Raw genomic sequence first — 23,755 nt, forward strand, 5'->3', positions numbered from 1 at the left:
AGGAGAAAACCATGGAACTTCATGCCCAGCCAAAAAAAGGAGATCCACCACTGGGGAGCCTACATTCCTAACCTATAGTGGGGATCCCATGTCCCATTCACATCCTTGTCCCAAAGCACCCCTGCAGTAAGGGGGAGAAGCCTAGAGTCCTATATTGTATACCATCAATAAAGTCACCACATTCAATGCAAACCCCCCCCCCCAAAACCCAGACCTATCAGCTGTTGCCCCATTCTCATTATAGATAATAATAATGGCTTACATTTGCATGGTTAGAGTTTATTGAACACTTGTCATACAATATCTCTTTTGATCATCTCAACAGCCCCGTGAAGTAGGTAATACAAGTATTAGTGTAAGCAGCTAAAATGTGCAGTAGATAAAGTGCTGGATATGAAGTCAGGCAAACTCAAGTTCAAATCCAGCTTTAGGCACTTTCTGGCTATGTACACCATTTCCTTATCTACAAAATTGGGATGGTAATAATAGCACCTACCTCAGAGGGTTGTTTTGAGGATAAAATGAAAAAAAAATTTGTAAATGGCTTTACAAACTTTAAAGCACTTGTGGACTGAAAAGGATTGAATTTTAACTCATTTGAATTTGAAATTTCTAGCTTTATTTACTCTAATGACTATAGCTGATCTTTGAGCCACACCCCGCCCCCTTTTAGTCTTTCCAAACATCCAAGCAGCAGCATCTGTTGATGTGGTTGCTGTTCCCACAAAACATTTTCACTCAAGTAGAACCTGAATTTGTGTCTACTTCCCTCTTTACCTTTACGATACCCATTGTCCCATATCTTCTGCCATTTGTCATTGTCATTGTTAGTCAATCAGTGCTCCAGTTCTTGCTCTTCCATACTATTGTTCAACTGATTTGTTTAGAGTTATTTCAACCATTAACCATATTGTATTGATATATCTGATTCCATTTGCTCTCTTTTTTCCTCTCCCTAACCCAATAACCACACTTTTCCCTTCTACAAGGTTTTTTTGCTTTCTTCTCAATCTGCCATTCTGTCCTCTGTCTACTCATTCTTTCTTCTATTTCATTCAAACTTTCTCAAATTTCTTTCAGCTACTTGCTTTCTTTCTCCCTCCCCAATCGCTTGTTCCTTGTAGTTGTATCTTCATTGTTTTCCTCAGAAAGGGAATTAGGAGTAGATTTGTCACTTAGAGCAGGAGAATGGTGGAAATGTCCAGAGGAGGGAGGCTAAGACAATGAAGAGTCTTGAAATGATGCCATCCAAGAATTGGATGAAGGAGTTTTGGCCTGGTGAAAAACTGTATTGGGGGGGGGTATGTGATAGATATTTTACAAGTATCATTTCAGAGGGATTCCATTTGTTCAGTTCTATCCCAGAAGGCAAAACTAGGAGTAATTGGGTAGAAGTTGTGGACTAACATTTCCTTATTTTCTGAACCAAGGAAGGGTTCAATGGCCTCTAAGGCCCTTTCCAACTCATGAGATTATGATTCTAGATTCCCTTTTTTATGTTAGGCATTCAGATACTTTTCTTGACCATATAATTAATATGATTAAGTTAAAAGTTAGTATAGAAGTTAATTCAACAGAGAAATAATCACAACCCTAACAAAACAAAACAACTTGCTTGGGAACAATGCAATTCTATGGCAGATATGTGTCATTCTTCCCTACTTATATCTGAATTGTGGGTGTGGTTTTGCCCAGATAAGGAACCCCCCCCCCCCAAGGGGTTAGCTATTTTTATCAAGCTTCTGAGTATCTGTTGTATCTAGGGCCCTGTTCTAGATATTAAGGATAAAGAGGTATTGTTCATAGTGACTTTCTCCACTGTATTCCTCAATTCATATCTCCTACTGGCAAATCTTCCTTATAATCTTACACCCACATTTTATTTTCCATTAGATACCCCTCCCCTCTCCCAACTGCTGCCTGTTTCTTTAACCTTCTATGTTCCATTTCTTTTGTTTCCTTCAATTCCCTAGTACTCTCAAGTTCCCATTCTGCTCAGATATGCATTAACAAAAAATTCTCTGGGCTCCAGCTTCTTTTTTCTCCTCCCCTCCTTCCTTCCTTCCCTGGCTCCAGTGGCAGCCAAAAGGCTCTGCCCTCAAAATCAAAGGTTTCCACAAGGAAACCAGAGAATAGAGAAATAATGGAAGTCTGTCTACTGGCAGCAAATGGGCTGCTAGGGAATATTCTAGTGCCTTCAGGAAGTGAAAAATGTCTGCTTCTGGAGAGTAAATGGTTCTGGAATGAAGAGAATTGTGGGAATGTTGGGATATCAAGGAGAAGGAAGCTGCATTGGTTCCTTATTATTTATCAGTAGCTAGTTATAGTGGGGAGAAGAGCCCACTTAGCCTAATAGCAATTAAGAATAGCCTGAATAAAACTTTATTATAACACCACTTTCTCTCTTGCTTTTTTTCTTACTGGACATAGAGTAAGTGGTTTTCATAAAATCTGGGTTGAAAGGAACCTCAGAAGCCACCAAGAGCACTCAGTACTTGAATCCTTTCTATAATATTCCTGAGAAGTAGTCAAGCAGTCTTCCCTTGAGAACCTCTAGTGACGGGGAATAACATATCCTGGGGCAGCCAATACCACTTGGAGACAGCTCTCATCACTGTAAAGTTTTTCATTACATCAAGCTCAAAACTGTTTGTTTTTGTTTTAAGACCTTTCCAGTCATCTTCGGAATATGCCTTTTCCATTCAGGCCATCATCTCCCTCTCCTCCCCATCCCCTTTGGACTTGTCCATGGTACTACTCTGGGCTTTGTCCAGCTTTTTCTTTTAACTCACTGGATCCATACCTTCATTTCACTTACCTGCCACCTCCAAAGGATACACTCCGGCCTTCATCTTCTCCTTCTTATCCCCTTCCCCAATCCTTGGACTTTCTCCTTGGAATTATCTTAGACTCTGAATGGCTAGCTTTCCTTTTATCATACCTGAATCTAGTCTCTCATTTACTCCCTACCCACTTTGCAGATCCCCTTTACATGTTGTCTTGCCCCATTAGAAAATAAGTTCCTTGAAGGTAGGGACTGCTTCAACTAGTTATCTTTAACTATTCCCTAGTTCTTTGTTAACAAAAAGAAAAAAATGAGGAAGGGGGGGATGTCTGAAGAAGACTGCCAAGAATTAGATGTTTGGGAAATTCTTTTACGAGATGAGCAATACCAAATTGCTTTGTATTTGAAAGAATGGAAACATTAATAATCTAGTTAAACATATACTTTACAGTTTTCGAAGGCAGTCACATTTCATCTTTTTGAAATATATCTAAAGAAAAAGTCTGTTAGAATAACTTAATAGTCAGTTACATCATTTAGGAGATAAGTGCTTCTGCAATAAAAAAGACTAGTGTTCTGGACTAAATCAACTAAGATGAAATTTAATAGGGACAAATAAAGCTAAGGTTTTATGTTTGGCTAAAAAAAACCCCCAACTTTACAAATACAAATGATGTTAGCAGAATTCATATAAAAATTTATTTTTAAGTGGACTGCAAAAGCAGCTCAAAGTAGAATATTCTTAACATGAGCACAATATGGCAGTTAAGAAAGTTAGTGTGACATTAGGCTACAGTGAGAAAGGGACAACATCAAAGTATTTAGGAAACAATAGTCATGTTGTACTCTGCTCTAACAGGTTATGTTAAGTATTGTGCTTAAGACTGGGCCCCACATTTTATGAAAGGTAATGATAAATTCAAGAGCTCAGAGGAGGGCAACACAGATGGTGAAGGGCCTGGAGTTCATGTCATATGAGGGTTGGATGAAAGAAGTGAGGGTGTTTAGCCTATAGCAGAAGGTGCTACAATAGCTACCTTCAAGTATCCAACAAGCTGCTGTGTGGAAAAGGTTAGGTTTGTTTGATTTGGTCCAAATGTCACAAAGAAATAAATTTAGACCTATGTTTGACAGGTATAAACACTTCTTTAGAATTAGTAATATTCAAAGAAGAATAGATTGCCTTAAGGGTAGTGGGTTTTCCTTCACTGGAAGACTTATTTTAAGCAAAGGTCAGAAGACCACTCATTTGGTACATTTTTATTTTTTAAAATTTTTAGGCAATTGCGGTTAAGTGACTTGCCCAGGGTCACACAGCTAGTAAGTGTCAAGTTGGTCTGAAGCCATATTTGAACTCAGGTCCTCCTGACTTCAGGGCTGGTGCTCTATCTACTGTGCCACCTACCTGCCCCAGTTTCGTACATTTTAAAGGGGGGCTCCTTTTCATGTATGAACCAATGACTACATGGTCAGAATTCCCTTCTAACTCTGAAAATCTGATTGTGACTTGGTTAGACTATACCTAACAGTACTATATTCAATTTTTGTTATACCATATTAGAAGACAGTCAAGGTCCTTGAGTACATTCTATTTAAGAGCTGGTTCAAAGAACTGAAAATGCTTAGAGAACTCTTCAAACATGTGAAGGGTTGTCAAGTTGAGTAGGGATTACTTTTTTTGTTTGGCCTCAGATGGGAAGAACTAGAACTGAATGGTAGAAGATGCAGAGAAAGATTTAGGCTCAATTTAAAGAAAAACTTCAAGAGTTAGAGTTGTCCCCAAACAGAACTGGCTGGCTTGGCCTAGTGCTGAGTTTCCCCTCCCTGGAGGTTTGCATTATTGTAGAGAGAATCTTGTTCAGGCATTGGTTGGAGTAGATAGCTTTTGAAGTCCGTTCTCTGATTTTGTTAAGTACCATGCACTGGAGTTGACCTCAGTAGTGTGCAATTAAGGATGAAGCATGTACAGAAATAACTATAAGGCAGAATGCACTAAGTTCAATGTGTTATGAGAAATCTGAGGGTGGAGAGTATATTTTAAGCTGGAGTAATTAAGGAAGACTTTATGCAGATGTCACTTGAGTTGGGCCTAGAGGGAACAGGTGGTAAATCTATTCTAGGCATTAGAGACAGCATGAACAAAGACAGTGAGATGGAGAGGGATTGCATGACATCAGTCCAATTTGGCTGGAATGCAGAGTTCATCAGAAGCAATTATTTGAGCGTTATGGCTGGAAAGGCGGGTTGGAGCCAAACTGGGGAGATTAGAATGATCAGCGAATGAATGAATGTGAAAGTGCTTTGTAGTTAGAGCCACAAATATGCACCAACTATTATTATCAACATGTTCCTAGGGAAGTTGATATTTCTAGGACCATATGATTTTGCAACCTAAAAATGGTTAAAATGTCCTTCCCTTTTTACTAACTTCATTCTCATAGTTTAGCCCAATTGTTTTCCTCTACTAAAATGTACTATTTCCTGCTTTTCCTCTGAAGCCATCCAACATATGTGAGTGTTTTCTAACTTGCACCATTGGTAGCGATTTCTTAGTAGGGATTTCTCAGTCAGGTCCAGGGTGCATTTGATGACCTCTGAAGTCCCTTCCAACCCTAAGATTCTGTAAAAATCAAGGTAGTTATTTTATGTCCAGTCTGAAAAAAACAAAGGGGTAAAAAAGAGTGTCATAATCAAATTTTATTCAGCTTAACTCCTAAGTTAATCAGGCTGATCTCCCTGATACAAGTCTTTTGGTCATAAGTGAAAATAAGCCAATGATTTGACAGTAGTTCTAAGCAGACACCTGACACTGTTCTTAGATACTGTACAATAAATATCACTGGCTTGTTGACTACAACAGATTTATATGAGAAAGTATAAATGCCAGATTTTTATGGGTGAAAAAGTGTACTATCTGTTACTCCCATTAATAACCATTGATAATTTTTTTATTTAAGTGCAAAATAATATCATCCTATAAATTAGACCACAAACAATGGAAATTGCACACTTAGCAACTATACTTATTATCACAGAAAGTTAAGTGTGTTTACAAAAAGGGACGGAAATTTCTAAAAACTGATCTTTTACTAACTCCAACACATGAAGTGACAATATTTTTTATACTCTCTGCTTTAAAAAAAAGTCACATTTATTTGAACAGCCAAGAAAAAAATTGCAATTTATTAAGTATCAACGAAGTTTCGTACTTTTGAAAGCAACTTTCGGTGCATGTTCTTCAACAATCACATTCTATGAGGAAAAAACATTAAAAGCCACAAACTTTTTTTTTTTAAATCTCAGAGTTACAGACATCTTTAATGCAAAATAAAAGACAAAAATTAAACACAGATTTTTTTACTTCCATCCCCAATTTTAAAATATCGGTTGTTTTTCTACAATTCAATGCTAGACTTCAGCATGGAAAATTGTATGTATATAAGCACACACACATATATTTGATATACATATTCAGCTATATAGATCAAATATATATAATGTATGTAATGGCAATGATATGCAATTACTCTGAGGAAGTTTTATTTAGCTAAATACACTACTAAAACTTGAGGAAAAAAGTACTGAACCCAGTTTGTGCATAGTTCATGATCCTCTATAAAACCAGCTTTTGTTGATTTGCCAACTTTCAGGACCCTCTTTTTTTTTTTTTTTTTTGATAAAACCATTAAAAAGCTAATTAAAAAAAATGTAATGCACAAGTTTCCTGATCCAAGCAGGCAGGGAGCACAATGTTCATATATATATTTTTAAAAACATACTTGAAAGTATGCTATTCCATTGTCTTTCTTCCTTTCAAAACAATCAAAACATTGATCATTTTTAAAACATAAAGCAATTTTTTTTAATATATAAAGCACTCTTCAAACATCTATTTCTTTTGAGTCCATTATTTGGTAAATATGTAACTGCTACACATTAGATTAGGTATTTTTTTTGTGTCTCTTTTTCGTTGTTGTTGTTGTTGTTTTTTTTTTTTAATAATATCTTCAGTGCTAGGAGTTGGGTTTAAAAATACATGAAATGGTGTGGAGTTGCTCCTCGGGAAACCCGGCTTTCCTGAGACCTCTTCCACCATGTGCAAGATAGTGACCACAAAGTTTTCGCCACTTTGACGAAGAGGAAGAAAAAAAAATAACAAAAAGTACACAACAATGGCCAAAGAAAGGATAATATAACAACACTGTTCAATCCCAGAGCTCTGAAGTAGCATATCTTCATTCTGAAAATAGGTTTCTTTAGCGATGGAAGTCTTTTTTTTTTTTTATTCCTTTTAAAATTTTATTTTAAAGTTTGAAGGAGAAAAAAAGGTCTGTAAACAGGTGGGAGCCAAACCATTGGCTCCTCTAAAAGCAGTCTAAACCTATGTCCCAAGTGCTTGTTTCTGTTCCAGCTTGCAGGGAACCATCCATTCTTTACAAGTATCTATGGCCACAGTTCAAAAAGTTTTTTTTTAAATCTTTATATCCCCAATGGAAAAATGGTGCAATACTCCGGTAATAATTTTCTTGCATTAGTCCACAATAAAAAGCTGCTAAAGGTAGGTATACATATTATTCTCCAGAGATACACAATGTAATTTTAACGCAACAACAGAGTCCTTGAGTAAACATTTACACATGAATTGTCGCTAACCCATCCTATTAATTTTTTCAGACATATAGGATTAGCTACGTGAAGGGTTGCTGACACTCAGTGCAAAGTTAGAAGCTAACAACAATTAAACGTTTGACCAATGAGGAAAAAAAAGCATATACTGAGTAAAAGGGAAAAAACCCCACATTGTTAAATCATTCACACACTTTCTCACATACACACATATGTGCACACACACACGCACACACGCACGCATACACATTTCTCTTCCAACACACACAATAGTATATGAAGTTAGAAATTTTTTCCTAGAGCCTGTTTCTGTATATTGATGTCAACCTGGAAGTGTAAAATTAGACTTAGAAAGTGTTCACATTTCATTATTGGCCTGCTGGATTCAAGTATTTGCATGTTTGATATGTTTTTTTTTTAAACTTTTTCTATTTTGGGGGTTTAAAAAAATGACATGGAAAAGTAACCAAACAAGGGAAATGTGCATAGGCGGATCCCTGGGAGCAGAGAATAGGAAACTCCCTCCCTCCCCACTTTAACTTGTACTTTACAGTCATGAGTCACCATTCAGATGCATGACTTTACTGTATCAATGATATAACCATGCTTACTCCTTCTGATGACTGGGTCCGCCTCTGGTAATGTGCATAATAGTCACAGGCTCATTTTAAATAGGCTTTCACTTCTCCCTCCCACCCCCTCCCCACCTTGATAAAATAACCCTTTCCAGCCCACAATCTGAAAAGTGCCCTTCATGATAGAACTATTCTAAGCAGCTTTTATACTTAAAAAAATAAAAATACAAAACACAAAACATACCATATAAACATAAGACAACATAAAACAAAAAGCCATGGAAAAAACAACCTGTCATTAGCATGTGAAACTGACCAAAAGTAGCCCATACTGTTTTCACAACAGTTCACAAGGACTTTGGCAGAGTTTCATAGTCAATATTGGACAGAGGTACTAAAAAAGGGCTGCCAGTCTGATCTATTAAAGCTGGATTCTTTGTGAAGCCCTGGACTGGAAAGGGTTATCCTTTTTTTCCTTTAGTGCTGATGATTGTTATTTCCATTTCATTGATCTGTTTTCCTAGATACTTTCCCCACTGAGAAGGTCACCAGGAAGCAGAGTATTTAAAGGTGTAGGGCTTCCAATAACTCTGCCATCATCGGTGCTTGGAGGGCCCCAAAGGCTGCTGGAGTACTGAGGAACTCCACCCCAGAGCAGGTCGCTGCTTCCTTTGCTTCCCAGGCATGGGGTGTTCCAGTGGCCTGCATCATTTCGCACCAATCCATGAGAACTGCTTGTGGAGCCCATGCGAGTCTGATTGGTTCCAGTGTTGGACTGCCAACTGGAAGTGGGTGGCAGTGGTTGGCCTTGTGCTAAGAAACGGTTTACTTCCTCTTCACCAGCAAACTCAGCCAGTATGGTAGTGTTTCCGAGGACACACCTAGAACAAATAAGAATCACAGGATAAAGTAATGAGACAACCACTCCATTTCTCAAGGCATATTTTGATTTTCAATTAAACAGCCACAGAATCATAGATTTCTAGAGTTAGAAGAAATAATTTAGTCTAACTCCCTTTTATAGATGAAGAAATTGAGGACCAGAAAAGGAAAGCAGCTTGTCCAAGATCACATAGCTAATTTATAGTAGAGCTGAGAATAAAACTGGCTTCTTCTCTGCAAGTGGGTATTTAATGTTATCTCTACTTACATCATGCTACCTTCCACTTAACAACTATATATAAAAATATATGTCCTTGGAACCATTTTTCTTTCCTGGGAAAAACAGAAGACAAAGGACTATGGTAATATTTACACATCTTTCTGATAATTTATCTCTGCTACTCTCAAAACCAATATATATAGAATTTGTGTATTTTCTCCCATTTTATCTTTTTCCATCAGCTATATATCCTCTCTCTTAGTAAATTTCCTTCTTTAATAAGCACATCAACTTTTTCAGTCCACAAGACTAGGGGACTATTTATTAAAGCCATAATTTATACGCTATGCTTTGTAATTCAAGACCAAGACATTTTCTAATCTCAACTCAAAACTCCAGATTTAATTAATGACAATGAACAAGGGTTACTTCAATATTTATCTTTAAGAAAGTTCACACATTTCTAAATTATGTAAAGGTTGTACTGTTAAAAGTACCACAGGCAAAAGCATTTAGAATATTTCAGTTACAGATAGTTAGGAAAGGATATATTTTAATTTTATGAATGGGAAGGAAAAGATTCTTTCTTTAGGAAACTTTTTCACAAATGAGTGCAAAACCATGCCCAAACAAGAATCACAGCCATTTAAAGCTAGAAGAAAGAAAAAAAAATTAATGTTGCACAAACTACACTTGATACTGCAAAAAACAAAAACCAAAACAAAAAAAAAAAACCAAAACAAAAATCTGATACTTTTCCACAAAGAAATTAGAGAAGAATCGTACATATGCAGAGACTTTTGAGCTTTGGCAGCTTCTTCCTTGGAACTATATCGGACCACAGCATTTCCTTGAGTCAGGTTTAGGTGGAATGTAATTAGAGGACCATGTTGCAAACACAAAGTCCTCAGTGTAGAACCATCGATCTAATTGAGAAAAACAGACCAGGATTTTTTTTTGTTATTATCTGTCATTTTTCCCTGTAAATATTTACTTATTTTATATCATAGTCATTTCTGCAAGTAATCTCCCATCCACCACTGAATCTTCCCTTATTTTCTTTAACATTTTTAAAATTATTACGAATTTGACAAATATCAACAAACACGAATGTTTCCATTTACAAATATGGAACAAAGAAGATCAGGAAAAGAGCCCTCTCTTGTAAAGAGAAACAGTTAAGCAAAAACTTGATAAAATGATATGAAATCAGAATACAGCAGAACAAATAAATTCAGGATCACAATCTCAATTACCCTTTCTAAAAAGTGCTTTTGAAGTGTCTAATGCAATTTTGTAGTGACAGTGTCATTTTACATATTCTCTATCGCTGAATTTTTAAACTATATTTTACTAACTAAAACTAACCACAGAAAAAGAATAGGATCACAGATCCAGACCTAGACATTTACAGATCATCTTAAGTCTAACCCCCTAATTTGAAGACAGGGAAACAGAGGCCTAGGGAAGGGTAAGTGACTTGTCCAAAGTCAGGTAGTAAGAGATGGGATTTAAATCTAAATTGAGAAAAAAAAAATCAATGTTTATTTTCTCTAATCAGGCTTGTTTATAAAAGGTACTATGCCAAATTTATACTTCAGAGTACCTAACAGCACTATGATGCCAGAGAACTCTGATTAGTGAATTCAGCTGATACCTTCACGCTAAACAGATTAGTTAACTTGACTAAAATATTATTAAATGAGGATTCAAAATAATTTAGGCAGTACTGATAAGCTGACCTTGAAATTTCTTTTTTTTTCTTTTTTGGAGACTAGGCCTGTCTCACCCAGGCTAGAAGTAAAGCATGGGTTTTACTCATAGGCTCAGCATGGTCAACATGGAACCTCTGACCTGCTCCATTTCCAACCAGGGCTGGCTTGTCCCTACTCAGGCAGCTTGGTAGTCCTCTATTCCTTGCAGTTCACCATACTGGTGCTACAATTAGTGATGATGCCCAATCTGCGTTAGTCCACTACAGCTCACGCAACTCACCAGCTTCAGCCTCTCTGTAGCAAAGATTACAGGCATGTGCCACTATAACCAAAGTTTAAAAAAATAGTTTTAAGCCTTGAGATTTCATTGGCATAAGGAACTTCTAGATGAGGAAACTCCCTCTACCACAGCAAGTCAGTATCTTCTCTGCAACTTACAAGAGAGCGTTGGCTAGAGCAATGACTTGCCCTGGGTCACACAGCTAGCATGAGTCAGAGGCAGGACTTGAACTCAAGTTATTCTGACTCCAAGACCAGCTTTTGAGCCATTATATCACGCAGCCTCTCTCTTAAGAATTTTTATTTTTAATTTTTTTAGGCAATTGGGGTTAAGTGACTTGCCCAGGGTCACACAGCTAGTTAAGTGTCAAGTGTTTGGTCTGAGGCCGGATTTGAACTCAGATCCTCCTGATTTTAAGGCTGGTGCTCTCTCTGCTGTGCCACCTAGCTGCCCCTCTCTTAAGAATTTTTAAAGACACAGGAAGAAATTCACAAACGTGTACTGGCATATGTCTACCCCTTAGTGTCTTTCTGATTTCTATGTGGAAAGTCTACACTGCATTACTGGCCTTTCTACACTGATTATAAGCAGATCTACTTATTCCTATGAACTAAAGATGGGACTCTCCTTGGCTAAGGTGACCAGCAGGCTAGCCCTACTCAGCAGCAGAACATTTGCTGATGCTCCTGTGCACCACATCCATCATGCATTCTGCCTACCTGGGGCGTGAGGTTACGGAGGACCAGCCAGCTGCTCGTTCTTCCTGAACTGTCAGTGCTCCAGGCAGAACCTGCACAATGACCCCCACCCCCCCACCCCCCGATGGGGAAAACATTGTTAGAAAGGAGGGCAATGGGACATGTTCATACTGGTTTCTAGCTTTACCTATAACTTACGGCCACACAAGCCATCATTCCATTATACAAAATATCACGTTCTTTAAAACAGAAGTCTTCTTCCAAGTTCCCAGAAAAATATAAAATTAATGAAAAAGCCCTAAACCTTTTAAGTAATTGTTTTCTACCTATGTACACAAAAGATTTTTGCTTCATTCTATTGCACATAAAGGTTGTCCTATAAAGTTGGGCACGCAGTAAGTATTGAGGTCTTTGTGGAATGTTACAAACGTACAACATGAAGATACAGCTTGAGACTCTGTAGTGGTTTACTAGAGCCTGTAATCTTTGAACTGGTTTGGAGTCCAAGGGTGGAGATAATAGAATCCTCATGAAAATACATTGTAGAGACCATGGTGAAAAGGACAGAAAAATGTTCCAATGCCCCTGGAGGATGCTGAAATATCCTACTCTAAGAACCACATTAGTAAATGAGCACTAACACACTATCCACTGTTGCAACTGAAGAATCACGGCATACCAGAGGAGTAAGAGCTGGTCCAGCCAAGTGGACTGGTACCCCAGGTAGAAGAGGGCTTGGTGTTTGTTAAGCCTGGAGGAGGTCTAGTAGGTGCAGTAGTGTTTCTGGGTACCTTCCACAGTTCATGAGACAGAGAGGCTTGTGTGTGAGAAACTGGGCCGGAGGACCACGTAGATTTAATGTCTGACAGTTTACCTACAAAATCAGAGACATAAAACTTGCATACACACATATGAATAACATATAATTTTTAAATTCTAAAAACTTATTCTGATTTGGTGAAAACCATCAAAACATTTCATTAAGATGCAAAGCCTGGCACTTTGAAGTAAAGGAATATCACAATAAGTAAATGCAGTATTTTGTAAAACATCCTGAAGTTAAACATTATTATGAATACCATCATTTTAATTTCTGTTTGCAGTCATAAGAAATAAGGTGCCTACTGTATGTAAGAAAACTGTTATAGCCTACAACAATTGCTAAATTTATTTGGTTTGCTGAGTTGCCCAACCAACCATAATTTACTATCATGAAAATCATCAAACAGTTCAATTTCTGCTAACATGCATCCAATTAATCAAGTTGAAAAGTAAACATATAAATTCCTTTGCATGGTATTTTTTCACATATCAATTACCTTTAAGGAAATATCCTGTGGGCCATAATCTGCCATTTGTTTAACAATCACATATTTTAAATCCTTTTAATATGATTATGACACATAAGGCTGTCTTTAAAAAACCTAGTATCAGTTATCTTATGAAATAAAAATTAGGAAATGTGAGATAGCTTTTAATTAAGATCACCACAGGGACCATGATAAAACCTCTCCTGTCTGAATGGTTCAACTCTAGAATGGAAGAGAAACAGAAAACAATAACAGGTGGCTGCCAGTATCATCAGTCTTTCCTCACACTACACTGTGTTTATTTATACAAAAGAGCACATATATACACAGTAAATTTATCCAGTAATACTGCCTATTTCACTCAATGAACATATATAATACAGAATAGTAAAGCAACTTAAAAAAGCTATCCTGACAAGGAAGATTGTGGATTTATTAAATTAAAAGCATTATTTTTAAAAATGTAGATATTTTGTGAATTCCTTAAACATTTATTAAATGTTATGACTGAATAAACATATCAGATGATATTTGCTATTTTAAAAGCAGTATAGCTAAAATGTATAAAGTGCTTTAAGGTTTAGTTTACAGAGAACTTTATATATATCATCTTACTGGTGCCTCAGAATATCCCTGGGAGGTAGGTGTTATTATTATCTCCATGTTACAGGTGGAGAAACTGAGGGTGAGAGAGGTTATGCCCAGGATCACACAGTGCCTGAGGCAGAACTTGAATTCAGATCTTTCTGACTGCAACTATAGCACTCCATCCACTATAACACCTAGTTGCTTAAATTTAACTCCTTTTTTCCTGAGTGACCTGTATTAAGAGAAACATTTATCTAAACATTCCTAAATCTTAGATCCTCACCCAATTCTTTTCAGACATTTCAGTATTCAGAATCTCTTCTCTTTTCCTCTCTCCACCCCACCTCACTACGATAAGTCCCACACTGAATGCCTTAGGCATATGCCACTTTGACCCATACTTGGTGGGGGAAAAGAAGATTCCTTTCTAGCCATATTTTCCTCCTGGGAGAGCCCACCCATAGGAACTGAAAGAGTCTTCTTCCCCCCTTTCAAAATGGATTCAATTGGAAATAAGAAAATTTTGGACAGAAACAATAGCAATCCCTCCCCACTGCCCTTAAGGAGTTATATTTATTTATTAAGTTTGACTAGGAAGGAAGGGAAAAGGGAATAAATATGCGAGTGTGTGTGTGTGTGTGTGTGTGTGTGTGTGTGTGTGTGAGTTGCTTATTATATGCCAGGTACTGTGCTAAGCACATTATCTCTTTTGATCCTTACAACAACCCTGGGAGGCAGATGCTGTTATTATCTCCATTTTACAGCTGAGGAAACTGAGTCAGACAGAAGTTAAATGATTTGCCCAGGGTCACACAGCTAGGAAGTGTCTTACATTGGATTCGAACTCAGGCTTTTCTGACTCCAGACCTAGCAGTCTATTCACTCTGCCACCTAGTTGATTATATAATCTGTTCACATTTTAAGTCCTATACATCTGCTGATCATTTTGCATTTTCCTGACTTAAAATCTTCAGCTTTGACAACATATTTTTCTAATATCTCACTATAAGGTATCTATTTAAAAAACTCTGGATTCTAAATATATGGAAGTATTTCAGCAAATACATGTTGAAATAACAGAAGAAGTATTACATTTGTGGTGCTGAGAGCAAACACAGGGATCTGCTAAACTATTATCTTTCCTTGATTTCTTATGTGGAATTTAAGTGGCATAACACTTTTTTTGAAGCAATGCTTTCTTAGAAGAGGTTATAATTAGCTATATGCTACACGAGCACTAATCTTAAAGTCACATCTACTCAGGGAATCAGCAAAAAGATCAGAAGGACCTACCTGACAGGTCTTTGAAGATTTTTATTCAGAGGTACAAAAATGCTAAACGAAAGTAGAAAGACCATTTTCATACCTGTAACACTAGATGCGGATGCAATGCTGCTGAAAGAGCTACTGTAGCCAGAGGCACTAAGAGGCCAGGCACTCGATGAAGGCAGCGTGGCATTCTGAGATGATGTTGGGGATGACCCTGCAGAACCAGCAAAGAAGCAACTAAGAAAGCTGGGCCAAATGTCTGCTGTGTCAGCCACCTTCCTTTAGCAGGTGGGGATATGAGACAGGAAAAGGACTTCTCTGGAACTTGCCTTTTTTGGGCAGATGGTCTGGCAGTCTCAGGGACATTAAGTTGAGTTCTATCCCTCCCACCCAGATCTCTGTCCTCAGCAGGCATTTACTACATGGATTCCAACTTTTCTTGAGTCTAAATTCTGATGCAAGGACCATTAGAATTTTATAACTTCCAAATAAGGCAGACTGAAAAACTATACATCAATCCATTTTTTTTGTACCATATACATAAAACCCCACAAAATAAAGACAAAAGTTTTTTCATATTAAGTTTCTATTCCAAAACACCACTTTCATCTCCTTTCTTTTCAAAACATTTCGATTTCTCCCAGGATCTAAGATGGACCTCATCCTTACTTCCTTTCCATAACATAAGGGAAGCATTAACTGGCAATCTGTCTTTCCCTGTCTAAATATGTTGTGCAAATTATGAAATCTCTGTGTTTTTGCTTATTGTGAGTCTATAATTCCAGGGACTTAGCTCACTGGTACCTGTATTTTGCTTTAGACTATTTTTTTAGCCTGTAGGAAATAGTACAGGCCTTTTCTTTCCTTCCTTATCCTGATCTCTGAAAAAAGTAGACAACCCTATGTGAGTTGTTGTTGTTTTTGCTATTAAGTACCACAATGAAGAACACATGCAGTAAGATATCAAAGAGAAGTTTGAAAAGTTTCATAGAAGTCTGTAATGGTTCCTTGCCACACATGCAAGCACAGCGATGGTCATCTTTGGTTGTTTTTAGAGTAGCCTTAATTTTTCAACTCAGAAATAAATATTTTATATTTTATATTTCAAAAGGATAAGGGCACATGTAAAACACTCAAAATGGTCCAGTTTAATTGTACAGTGAAGTGCATGAAGGTAGTATTTATGAAGGAGTTAAGTGTAGGTTGGAGTCAAATGTTGGAGGGTGTTGAAAGCCTGGCTAAAGAATTTATATTTTATTGGGTAAGTAATGAGGAGAAACTGAGCTTTTGAGCTTGGAACTGACATGACTGGACCTTTACATCAGGAGCACTGCTCTGGCAGTATTGTGAAAAATGAAAAAGAAGGACAATACAAAGAGAGAATTAAGTGGGAATAGAAAAGAGTGTACCCTTTAGTAGGGAGGTGCAAAATAAAATCATGATATTGTAAGATGTCATTCAATCTCAAATTATCTATGAAGTTGAGAAGCAATAATTATGACTTAACAGATTTTTGTTTTGCAACGACTCCATTTCAGGGTTCCCAAAATGTGTAAAAGTTAAGTATTTTGTGTAATTGTTTCATTTCTCTCTCAGGGTTCTACAGTGGGTTGATCAACTGTCCTAAAGTACAATGAAATAGACTTGGGGTAAGCAAGAAGAAAGTGAGTGCTCATATTGATATCTGTTTAGTGTTAGCAACTACATTATTATCATATGCCCAGATGTTTTTTTCCCCACGGGGTGGTGGTGGTGGGAAATTAAATTTCTAAATGAAAAAGTTTGGGGAATGCTTCCAGCCTCAGATTGACCTAAGGAAATCAACATAGCTATTTAAAAATATAACTGGCTTGTACTTTTCATCTAAACTATGATTCATCTAATATTAATAACTTTATGAATTTCAAAAATAGAAGAGAAAGATAAATTAGACTACTCAACAGTATGAAGTAAATTCAAGAATAAATTTATGTTTGTCCCCATATCCACACTCTTCCTGTTTTAATTTTATTAGGCACAAGTTAGGTTAAAAAAAAAAAGGCCAGCAGGGGCCTTAGAAATCATCTAGTCTGAGCCTAGAGAAATTGAGAGACTTGCATGAAATCATAGAGTTAGTGCCAGAAATGGGGGTATAACATAGATCTAATGCAACGCAGCTCATTCATAGATGCTTTAGATACACTACCAACCAAATACACATCCTTGAGAACAGATCGCTTTTTTAGAAATTGAATATTTCTAGACACATACCTCTAAGTTGTAATACAAAGATGTCTGCCACTGACTGTCATTTGTCACGAACTAGGGTCCTGGGACACACCATATCCTGCATCTTAGCCAAGTTCTAGAGGCACTGCCCTGCTCCTCACACCACCAGGACTTGCTCTGTAAGCACCAAAACCTAGTGCAAGGGTTCTAACCCTGGGGATAAATATCAGGGAGTCTGTGAACTTGGATGGGAAAAAAAAAATTCGAGTTCTTTATTTTCCACTAATCTCTAGCTGAAATTTAACATTTCCTTCAATTATTTAAAAACATCATTCTAAGGAGTCTATAGGTTTCACCCAAGGGGTCCATGACACACACACAAAAGGTTAAGAATCTCTGATCTAGAGACATGACAATGAATATTTTAATCAACTATGGGCATCAGTCGACCTCTTGCCATCCCCTGTTGGCATAACTCCTCATCCCAGTGACAGTGAACCCCCAAGAACTAAAGAACAAACCCTGCTATCTGCTCTATAATTCCTATCCACCTCAACTCCACTCTCACAATATACAGATCCGCCTGCACCTTCTACTATGCCCTCTGGAACTTTTGCTACATAATAATAGACTTATTTGCATCATCATCATCATAGCTAGTGTTTTATATAGTGCTTTCAGATTTACAAAGTACTTTACATATTAACTCAATTTATCCTCACAACCATCCCATGAGGGAGATGCTATTATTATCCTAATTTTACAGATGAGGAAACTCAGGTAACAGACGTTAAATGACTTGTCCAGGGTTATAAACTCTGAAAGTTTCTGAGCAATGGAGTAGCATAGTCAGATCTGTGCCCTGGGAAAATCAACTTGGAAGTTATGTGAAGGATGGACTGCAGAATGGAGAGAACGGTAATAGAGAGACCACTTAGGAGGCTCAGGTGTGAGGTGATAAGGTTCTGAGAAAGGCCCTGTGAGTGGGATTCCATGTCCTCTTTTCTTTTAAATCTTATCTACTTAGACTGAGGGTACTCAGATTATGCCTGGTGTTTCCTTTCTTTTCCATCATGACAAGTTTCTTCCCAAGTTTGATGAACTTCTTGCACTCTTAACTTTGGCAGTATTTTGCTCAGATATGTTTGATGTGCAATTAGTAGCTAACATTTTAATGTCAACAGAGGCTGAATTCCACTATTTTATGCAAGAAAGTTTAATAAAGAAATTAAAACTTCCAGTCACTTCCTTGCTAAGTCGTGCCTCTTCATGTCGTACCCCCATCTTATTTTTGTTCTTTATTAAAGAGCAAAGGAGACACTGAGTAATAAATATAGCCTAAATGACACCATTTATCAATTATTATGATATCATTTATCAATTATAAAATAACTTCCCAGTACATTTTGTAACACAAGACTCTGGACCTAGTTACAGAATCAAAGTTGAAAGGGCTAAAGGAAAAGAGTCTCACTCTTGTCATTTGTGTGGTTAAGCCATCCAAGACAGATTACTTTTTTGTCTTTTTCTTAAATAATTCTATAGAGATTTTATTATCTTTCTTATTTTGTCATACCACTGCTTTTTCATAATGATGAACAATATGTGCCTTATGGATAAGGACTGATACTGTCCCTATGATTTGTAGCAAATTTATAGCTGAAGAAACTCCCTCTACCAATACCTATCTACTAACGTACCTTCTCTTTGACTCGTAGTCTTTGAGAGCGGCCAAGAGAAATGAGAGGGTAAGTAACTTGACCAGTGTCACACAACCAGTTTGTGTTAGAGGCAGGACGTTAACCCAAATTTTTTTGGTTCCAAAGCTGGCTCTTCATCCATTAGTCTATGCTTTCTCCTTTTAGTTCCTGCTTATAATTCTTCATTCAGTCCTCTATGACATAGAGAACTAGCCAGTTTATTTTCATAAAAAGTCATAACATATAGATTTCTTCAAATTAAAGCCTCAATTTTTCTAAGCTGTTTTTAAATGCCCTGTTTCCCTTCCCTTTGTTACTTCTTTGGATCCTGATTTGCTATATCCTTCTAAAAGTGTGTCAAGAAAATTAGATACTACACGTACATTAAGACCCTTTTAAGTATAGAGGATAGATTTAGAAGGTATACTTATTAGTGTCTGTAGATCAAACTTTTTATAATCTCTACTATGTGCTCTGGCTTTTCTTGTAGTAAGAGTAGTATATTTTTAACTCATATTAACCTTATCAGCTATAAAAAAGGAGTATTTTTCTGCTGTGTGTGTACTTAGTTACTAAGTGGGTCATAGTTGTGGTGGCTAATCAGGACTATATTGTGGGAACGGACATAATGAGCTCTTTGAAGTCAGTACCTATGTGGGCCCTTTCAGCAGGCATATAGTGCTATTCATTTGTGTCCTACTCTTTGTGATGCCATTTTGGGGTTTTCTTGGCAAAGACACTGGAGTGGTTTGCTATTTCCTTCTCTAGCTCGTTTTACAGATGAGGAAACTGAGGTGAACAGGGTTAAGTGATTTGCCCAGGGTCACATAGCTAGTAAGTATCTGAGATCAGATTTGAACTCAGGAAGATGAGTCTTCCTGACTCCAGGCCCAGCACTCTATCCACTGTGCCACTTAGCTGTCCCATAACACATAGTAGATGCGTAATAAATGCTATTTGACTATTTAACTAGGTAGGACCAAAAGGCAACAATGTTAGGTCTTTGGGAAGAGAACAATGGTGAAAGATACTTCCTCTCTAGTGATGGTGATAAAAGAGGCCAAAGTACTGGAGGTCCCTTTAGAGTACTGTACCACTCCTCCTTAAAACAACCTGGCTATAGCCAGTTTGGAAGGTGGATAACACCTGGCAGCTTCCAGTGAACTACAGAGAACTGAACAAAGTTGTCATGCCTATAACTGAAGATGTTCCTGACCTCCTCAATGTGGTGGACCAGGTAGCCCAGGGTGAGTGGTATGTGCTTATCAACCTCATCAGTGCTTTTTCTCTATTTTTTCTGGCTGAGACTAGTTAGCAGCAGTTAGGGAAAGAATCCAGTATGCCTTTGTTGTCCTTCCTTAGAGCTATCTGAATTTGCTCTTTTACTGCCAGAGTCTGGTGGGCAGAGGGCCTGAAAGAGGCAATCTCTTCCTGAGGGCACTGGGGTACATTACTACACTGATGACATAATGTTGCCTAAACCCAAGAAAAACCAGGATGTAGTCCATTCAGTAAAGTTCTTGGGAATACAGGATGAGAAGAACTCAGTTGATTCTGGACATAGTGAGGAATAAATTATTGACATGGACTTCCCCACAATCTAAAAAGGAATCCAAGAAGCTTATTGCACATTTTGGATTCTAGGGAACTCTTGTTACCTATTTGCATATCTTGACAGACTTCATTTACTGAGTCATCTGCAAATCTGCTTCTTTTGAGTGGGGTCCAGAACAGATTTCAGTCCTAGAAGCAGATTGTCTAACAGTATCTCCCCCTGGGTCCTTTTGACTCAGTGGGGTTCAAGTTTGGAAGAAAGGGGATCCCTTATCCCATTTGATGGCAATCTCGAGTCCCTCAGGAAAGGTGAGGACAGTCTTTACAGAGGCCTTTGTGGAAGGAGAAGGCAGAGCTTCAGTCGAAACCTCTAAAGAGGCAAAGATTTGCTATCAGTTTCCTTCAAGAAGGGGGAGGTTTTAGCTGGTGGTCACAGAGAATAGTGAGTGGAAAGCATTACAGAGACAGCCTTGGTATCAACTTAGATCTCAGGACAGATGGCATGCAAGAGGCTTATGACCTCTGAGCCACTTTACTAGAGATGCTTTTGATGTGTACTGAAGAATTATTAACTGGGCACACTTACAGTGTCTGTGCTGTGACCCAAATGTCTTGGGAGTTATTCTTGCTCACTGTTACCACTTTACACCAGAAGAAAAAAATCTGCTACTGTATTGGATGTCACATCATCTGCATTGTGGCTCTGATGTTCCTTGGGCTGCTTCGGTTCACTGTCTCCACCTTTCATTATGAAACCCATTGTGAACTTCAAAGATTTGGTATCATCTATAACATGGACTAGACTGTTGAGATCTGAGACTTGGTTCTTCTGAGGAGGGAGGAAAAGTCCAAGATCTCTGGCTTTTGTTCTCCTTAATTTCTTTTTTCTTTCTCACTATATTATCTTCTCTGGGGGTGAGGAGTCTGTAAAATTTAAAATTATTTTTCTTTTTCTCCTCAGTACTGTCCATGCAAGAAGGGCTGTCCAATAAAAGCCCTAAAAGCTTTCCCCTACAATATAGGGTAGACCCATCTCCCACCACCCCCTCCTAGCACCTGATTGGTCCCTGCCTCTCTTGATGCAGCCTCTTGGTCACCTAAAGGAATAAAAAGGCCTATTCACACACAGCCCAGGCCTCTCAGACTTCGTGGGTGCCTGAGACCATGGAGGTGACCACATCCTGCCCAGCTGACCAGATGTGTTTCCATAAGAAAGCAAGGAAGGCCTCCTTTACCAAACATGAACGACTTGGTGTTATCTTTTCTATAATATAGCTAAGTTAATTTCTTTTGTTAACTGGATTCTTAAGTGTTTCATTTCATTCCAACATCAAACTTGATCTAACAAGGTTCCGGAGACACGTCTACCCTTAACAGCACTCCATTTCCAAACTACCCTATTTCTGTTTAGGGTACCATTAACCTTTCAGGTGTCTAGATTCTTAACCGTAGCATAATCCTGAACCATTTTCTCTCTCCCCCAAATCCAACCAGCTACCAAATCTTGCCATTTCTACCTCCACAAGATCTCCTGCATTTGGCCCCTTCTCTCTGTTCATACAGCCACTACTTTAGTTCAGGCCATCACCTCAAGCTCCTGCCTTAAGTCTCTTTCCTCTCTTCCAAAACACCCTCCACACTGCTGCCAAAGTGAGTTTCCTTAAGCACAGGTCTGAACGTGTCACTCTCCTACTCAAACTCCAATGGTTCCCTACTGCCTCAAGCATCAGATATATCTCATCTGTTTGGCATTTAAAGCCCATCATACCCTAACTTTAACTTACATTTCTAGCCTTATTTTATATTATTCCCCTTCCCACATCCTATGGCATATATTTTTGCTGTTGCTCACCAGACATTCCAATTCCTCTCTGTGCCTTTTCACTAGCTGTCTTCCATGCCTAGAATATCCTTCCTTTTCACCTCCCCCTCTTGGAATTCCTTGTTTGCTAAAAAAAACATAGCTCAAGTGCTGCTTTCCATATGAAACTTTCCAGCTGCAAGTGTCATACCTCCAAAATTACCTTGTATTTATTTTGTATATAAATAAAAATGATCTCTTCTGAGAAAATGTAAGCTCCTGGAGGGCAAGAACTATTTCATTCTTGCTTTTGTATCCTCCATACTCCATACAGCACAGTGTGCCTGACATACAGATTCTTAGTAAATACTTCTTGATTAATTCACTGATTATAATGATTCATCTTAAAGACCTAGTCAGTAGAAAACTTTCTTTTTTAATCTTAAGTATACCACTTTGTATTTGTCTTTACTGAAATTTATCTCGTTTTAAAAGAATGGTTTTCTCTATTTATTGAAGTAAATATAGATCATTTATAAACTGGATGAACAAATTTTTTAGGACTTATTGAAGTCATCAAAAATAGATAATGACAGAATGGGAATTTGATTGATTCCCATAGGAAATCCCATATGTCTTCTTGTGGGGTTACTGATAGATATTTTGTTATGTATTCCTTGAGACCAAGTTTTACATGATCAAATTCAGTTGGTATAACCAAGGAATGCCAAAAAACATTACAATTCTACTTATCAAATTACAGATCACAATTTACATGCCAAACTACTTTTTTTTGGGGGGGGTGAGGCAATTGGGGTTGAGTGACTTGCCCAGAGTTACACAGCTAGCAAGTGTTATGTCTGAGGCCAGATTTGAACTCAGGTCCTCCTGACTCCAGGGCTGGTGCTATCTACTGCATCACCTAGCTGCCCCTACAAACTACTATTTTAATAAAAATAAAATAATTTAAATGTATCCAAATGCAAAGTAAATTATTCTAATTAGTTATGTCCCTTTATAATGCCATATTTATACTCAGTGTTTATATTCTACAATTCTATGGCTCGTTAATTTTTTTGTACCAGATCCCACAGTAAGACAATTTATAAAAGGAGCCAAATTCTACTTTGGAGGATAGATTAACATCTCTTTTTAAACAAAACTATTTGTGTTAAATATGGTGAAATTAAACTTAGAAAATGTATAAAAATACTATTTATAGTTTAATGCAACAATTCTAAATTCCCAAGTAGAACATTTTAAATAAAAAAAAACCTAACAAGATGTTAACTATACTACAACATGTTTAAAATAATTGTGTTATTTTCACAAATATAAATAAGATACAAAACAACACCTCTATGATTCCTACTTTCATCAGCACCACACTGCACAGATTAATAAGAAGTACCAGACATGTTGTACTATGCAAGACAAGAAGAAACCCTATATTAAAATGTATACCATTATTTATACAGTTACTTACCCTTAGAACTAACTCAATCATCATTCTTATCTATAAAAAAAGAGTTCAAAGAGTGTGA

General features: G+C 37.5%; 1 protein-coding gene across 5 annotated transcripts in view; it reads right to left on the minus strand.

Annotated features, from left to right (window-relative positions):
• Positions 1-6,733: 6,733 nt before the first annotated feature.
• TNRC6C (trinucleotide repeat containing adaptor 6C) overlaps positions 6,734-23,755 on the minus strand; it is a 171,185-nt gene continuing 154,163 nt past the window's right edge. For 3 of the 5 annotated variants that reach the window (XM_027850099.1, XM_027850096.1, XM_027850098.1), the window contains 5 exons: positions 15,046-15,162; positions 12,461-12,655; positions 11,803-11,873; positions 9,875-10,014; positions 6,734-8,867 (listed from right to left, as the gene is read on the minus strand). In XM_027850099.1, the coding sequence (XP_027705900.1) occupies positions 8,507-8,867; positions 9,875-10,014; positions 11,803-11,873; positions 12,461-12,655; positions 15,046-15,162 (884 nt within the window). In that variant the 3' untranslated portion in view covers positions 6,734-8,506. The remainder of the gene's footprint in view (positions 8,868-9,874; positions 10,015-11,802; positions 11,874-12,460; positions 12,656-15,045; positions 15,163-23,755) is intronic. The other 2 variants (XM_027850100.1, XM_027850097.1) reach the window with 1 other exon arrangement.

The sequence above is a fragment of the Vombatus ursinus genome, unplaced genomic scaffold, assembly GCF_900497805.2.
Source record: "Vombatus ursinus unplaced genomic scaffold, bare-nosed wombat genome assembly UNPS02008996.1, whole genome shotgun sequence".
Classification (NCBI taxonomy): Eukaryota; Metazoa; Chordata; class Mammalia; order Diprotodontia; family Vombatidae; genus Vombatus; species Vombatus ursinus.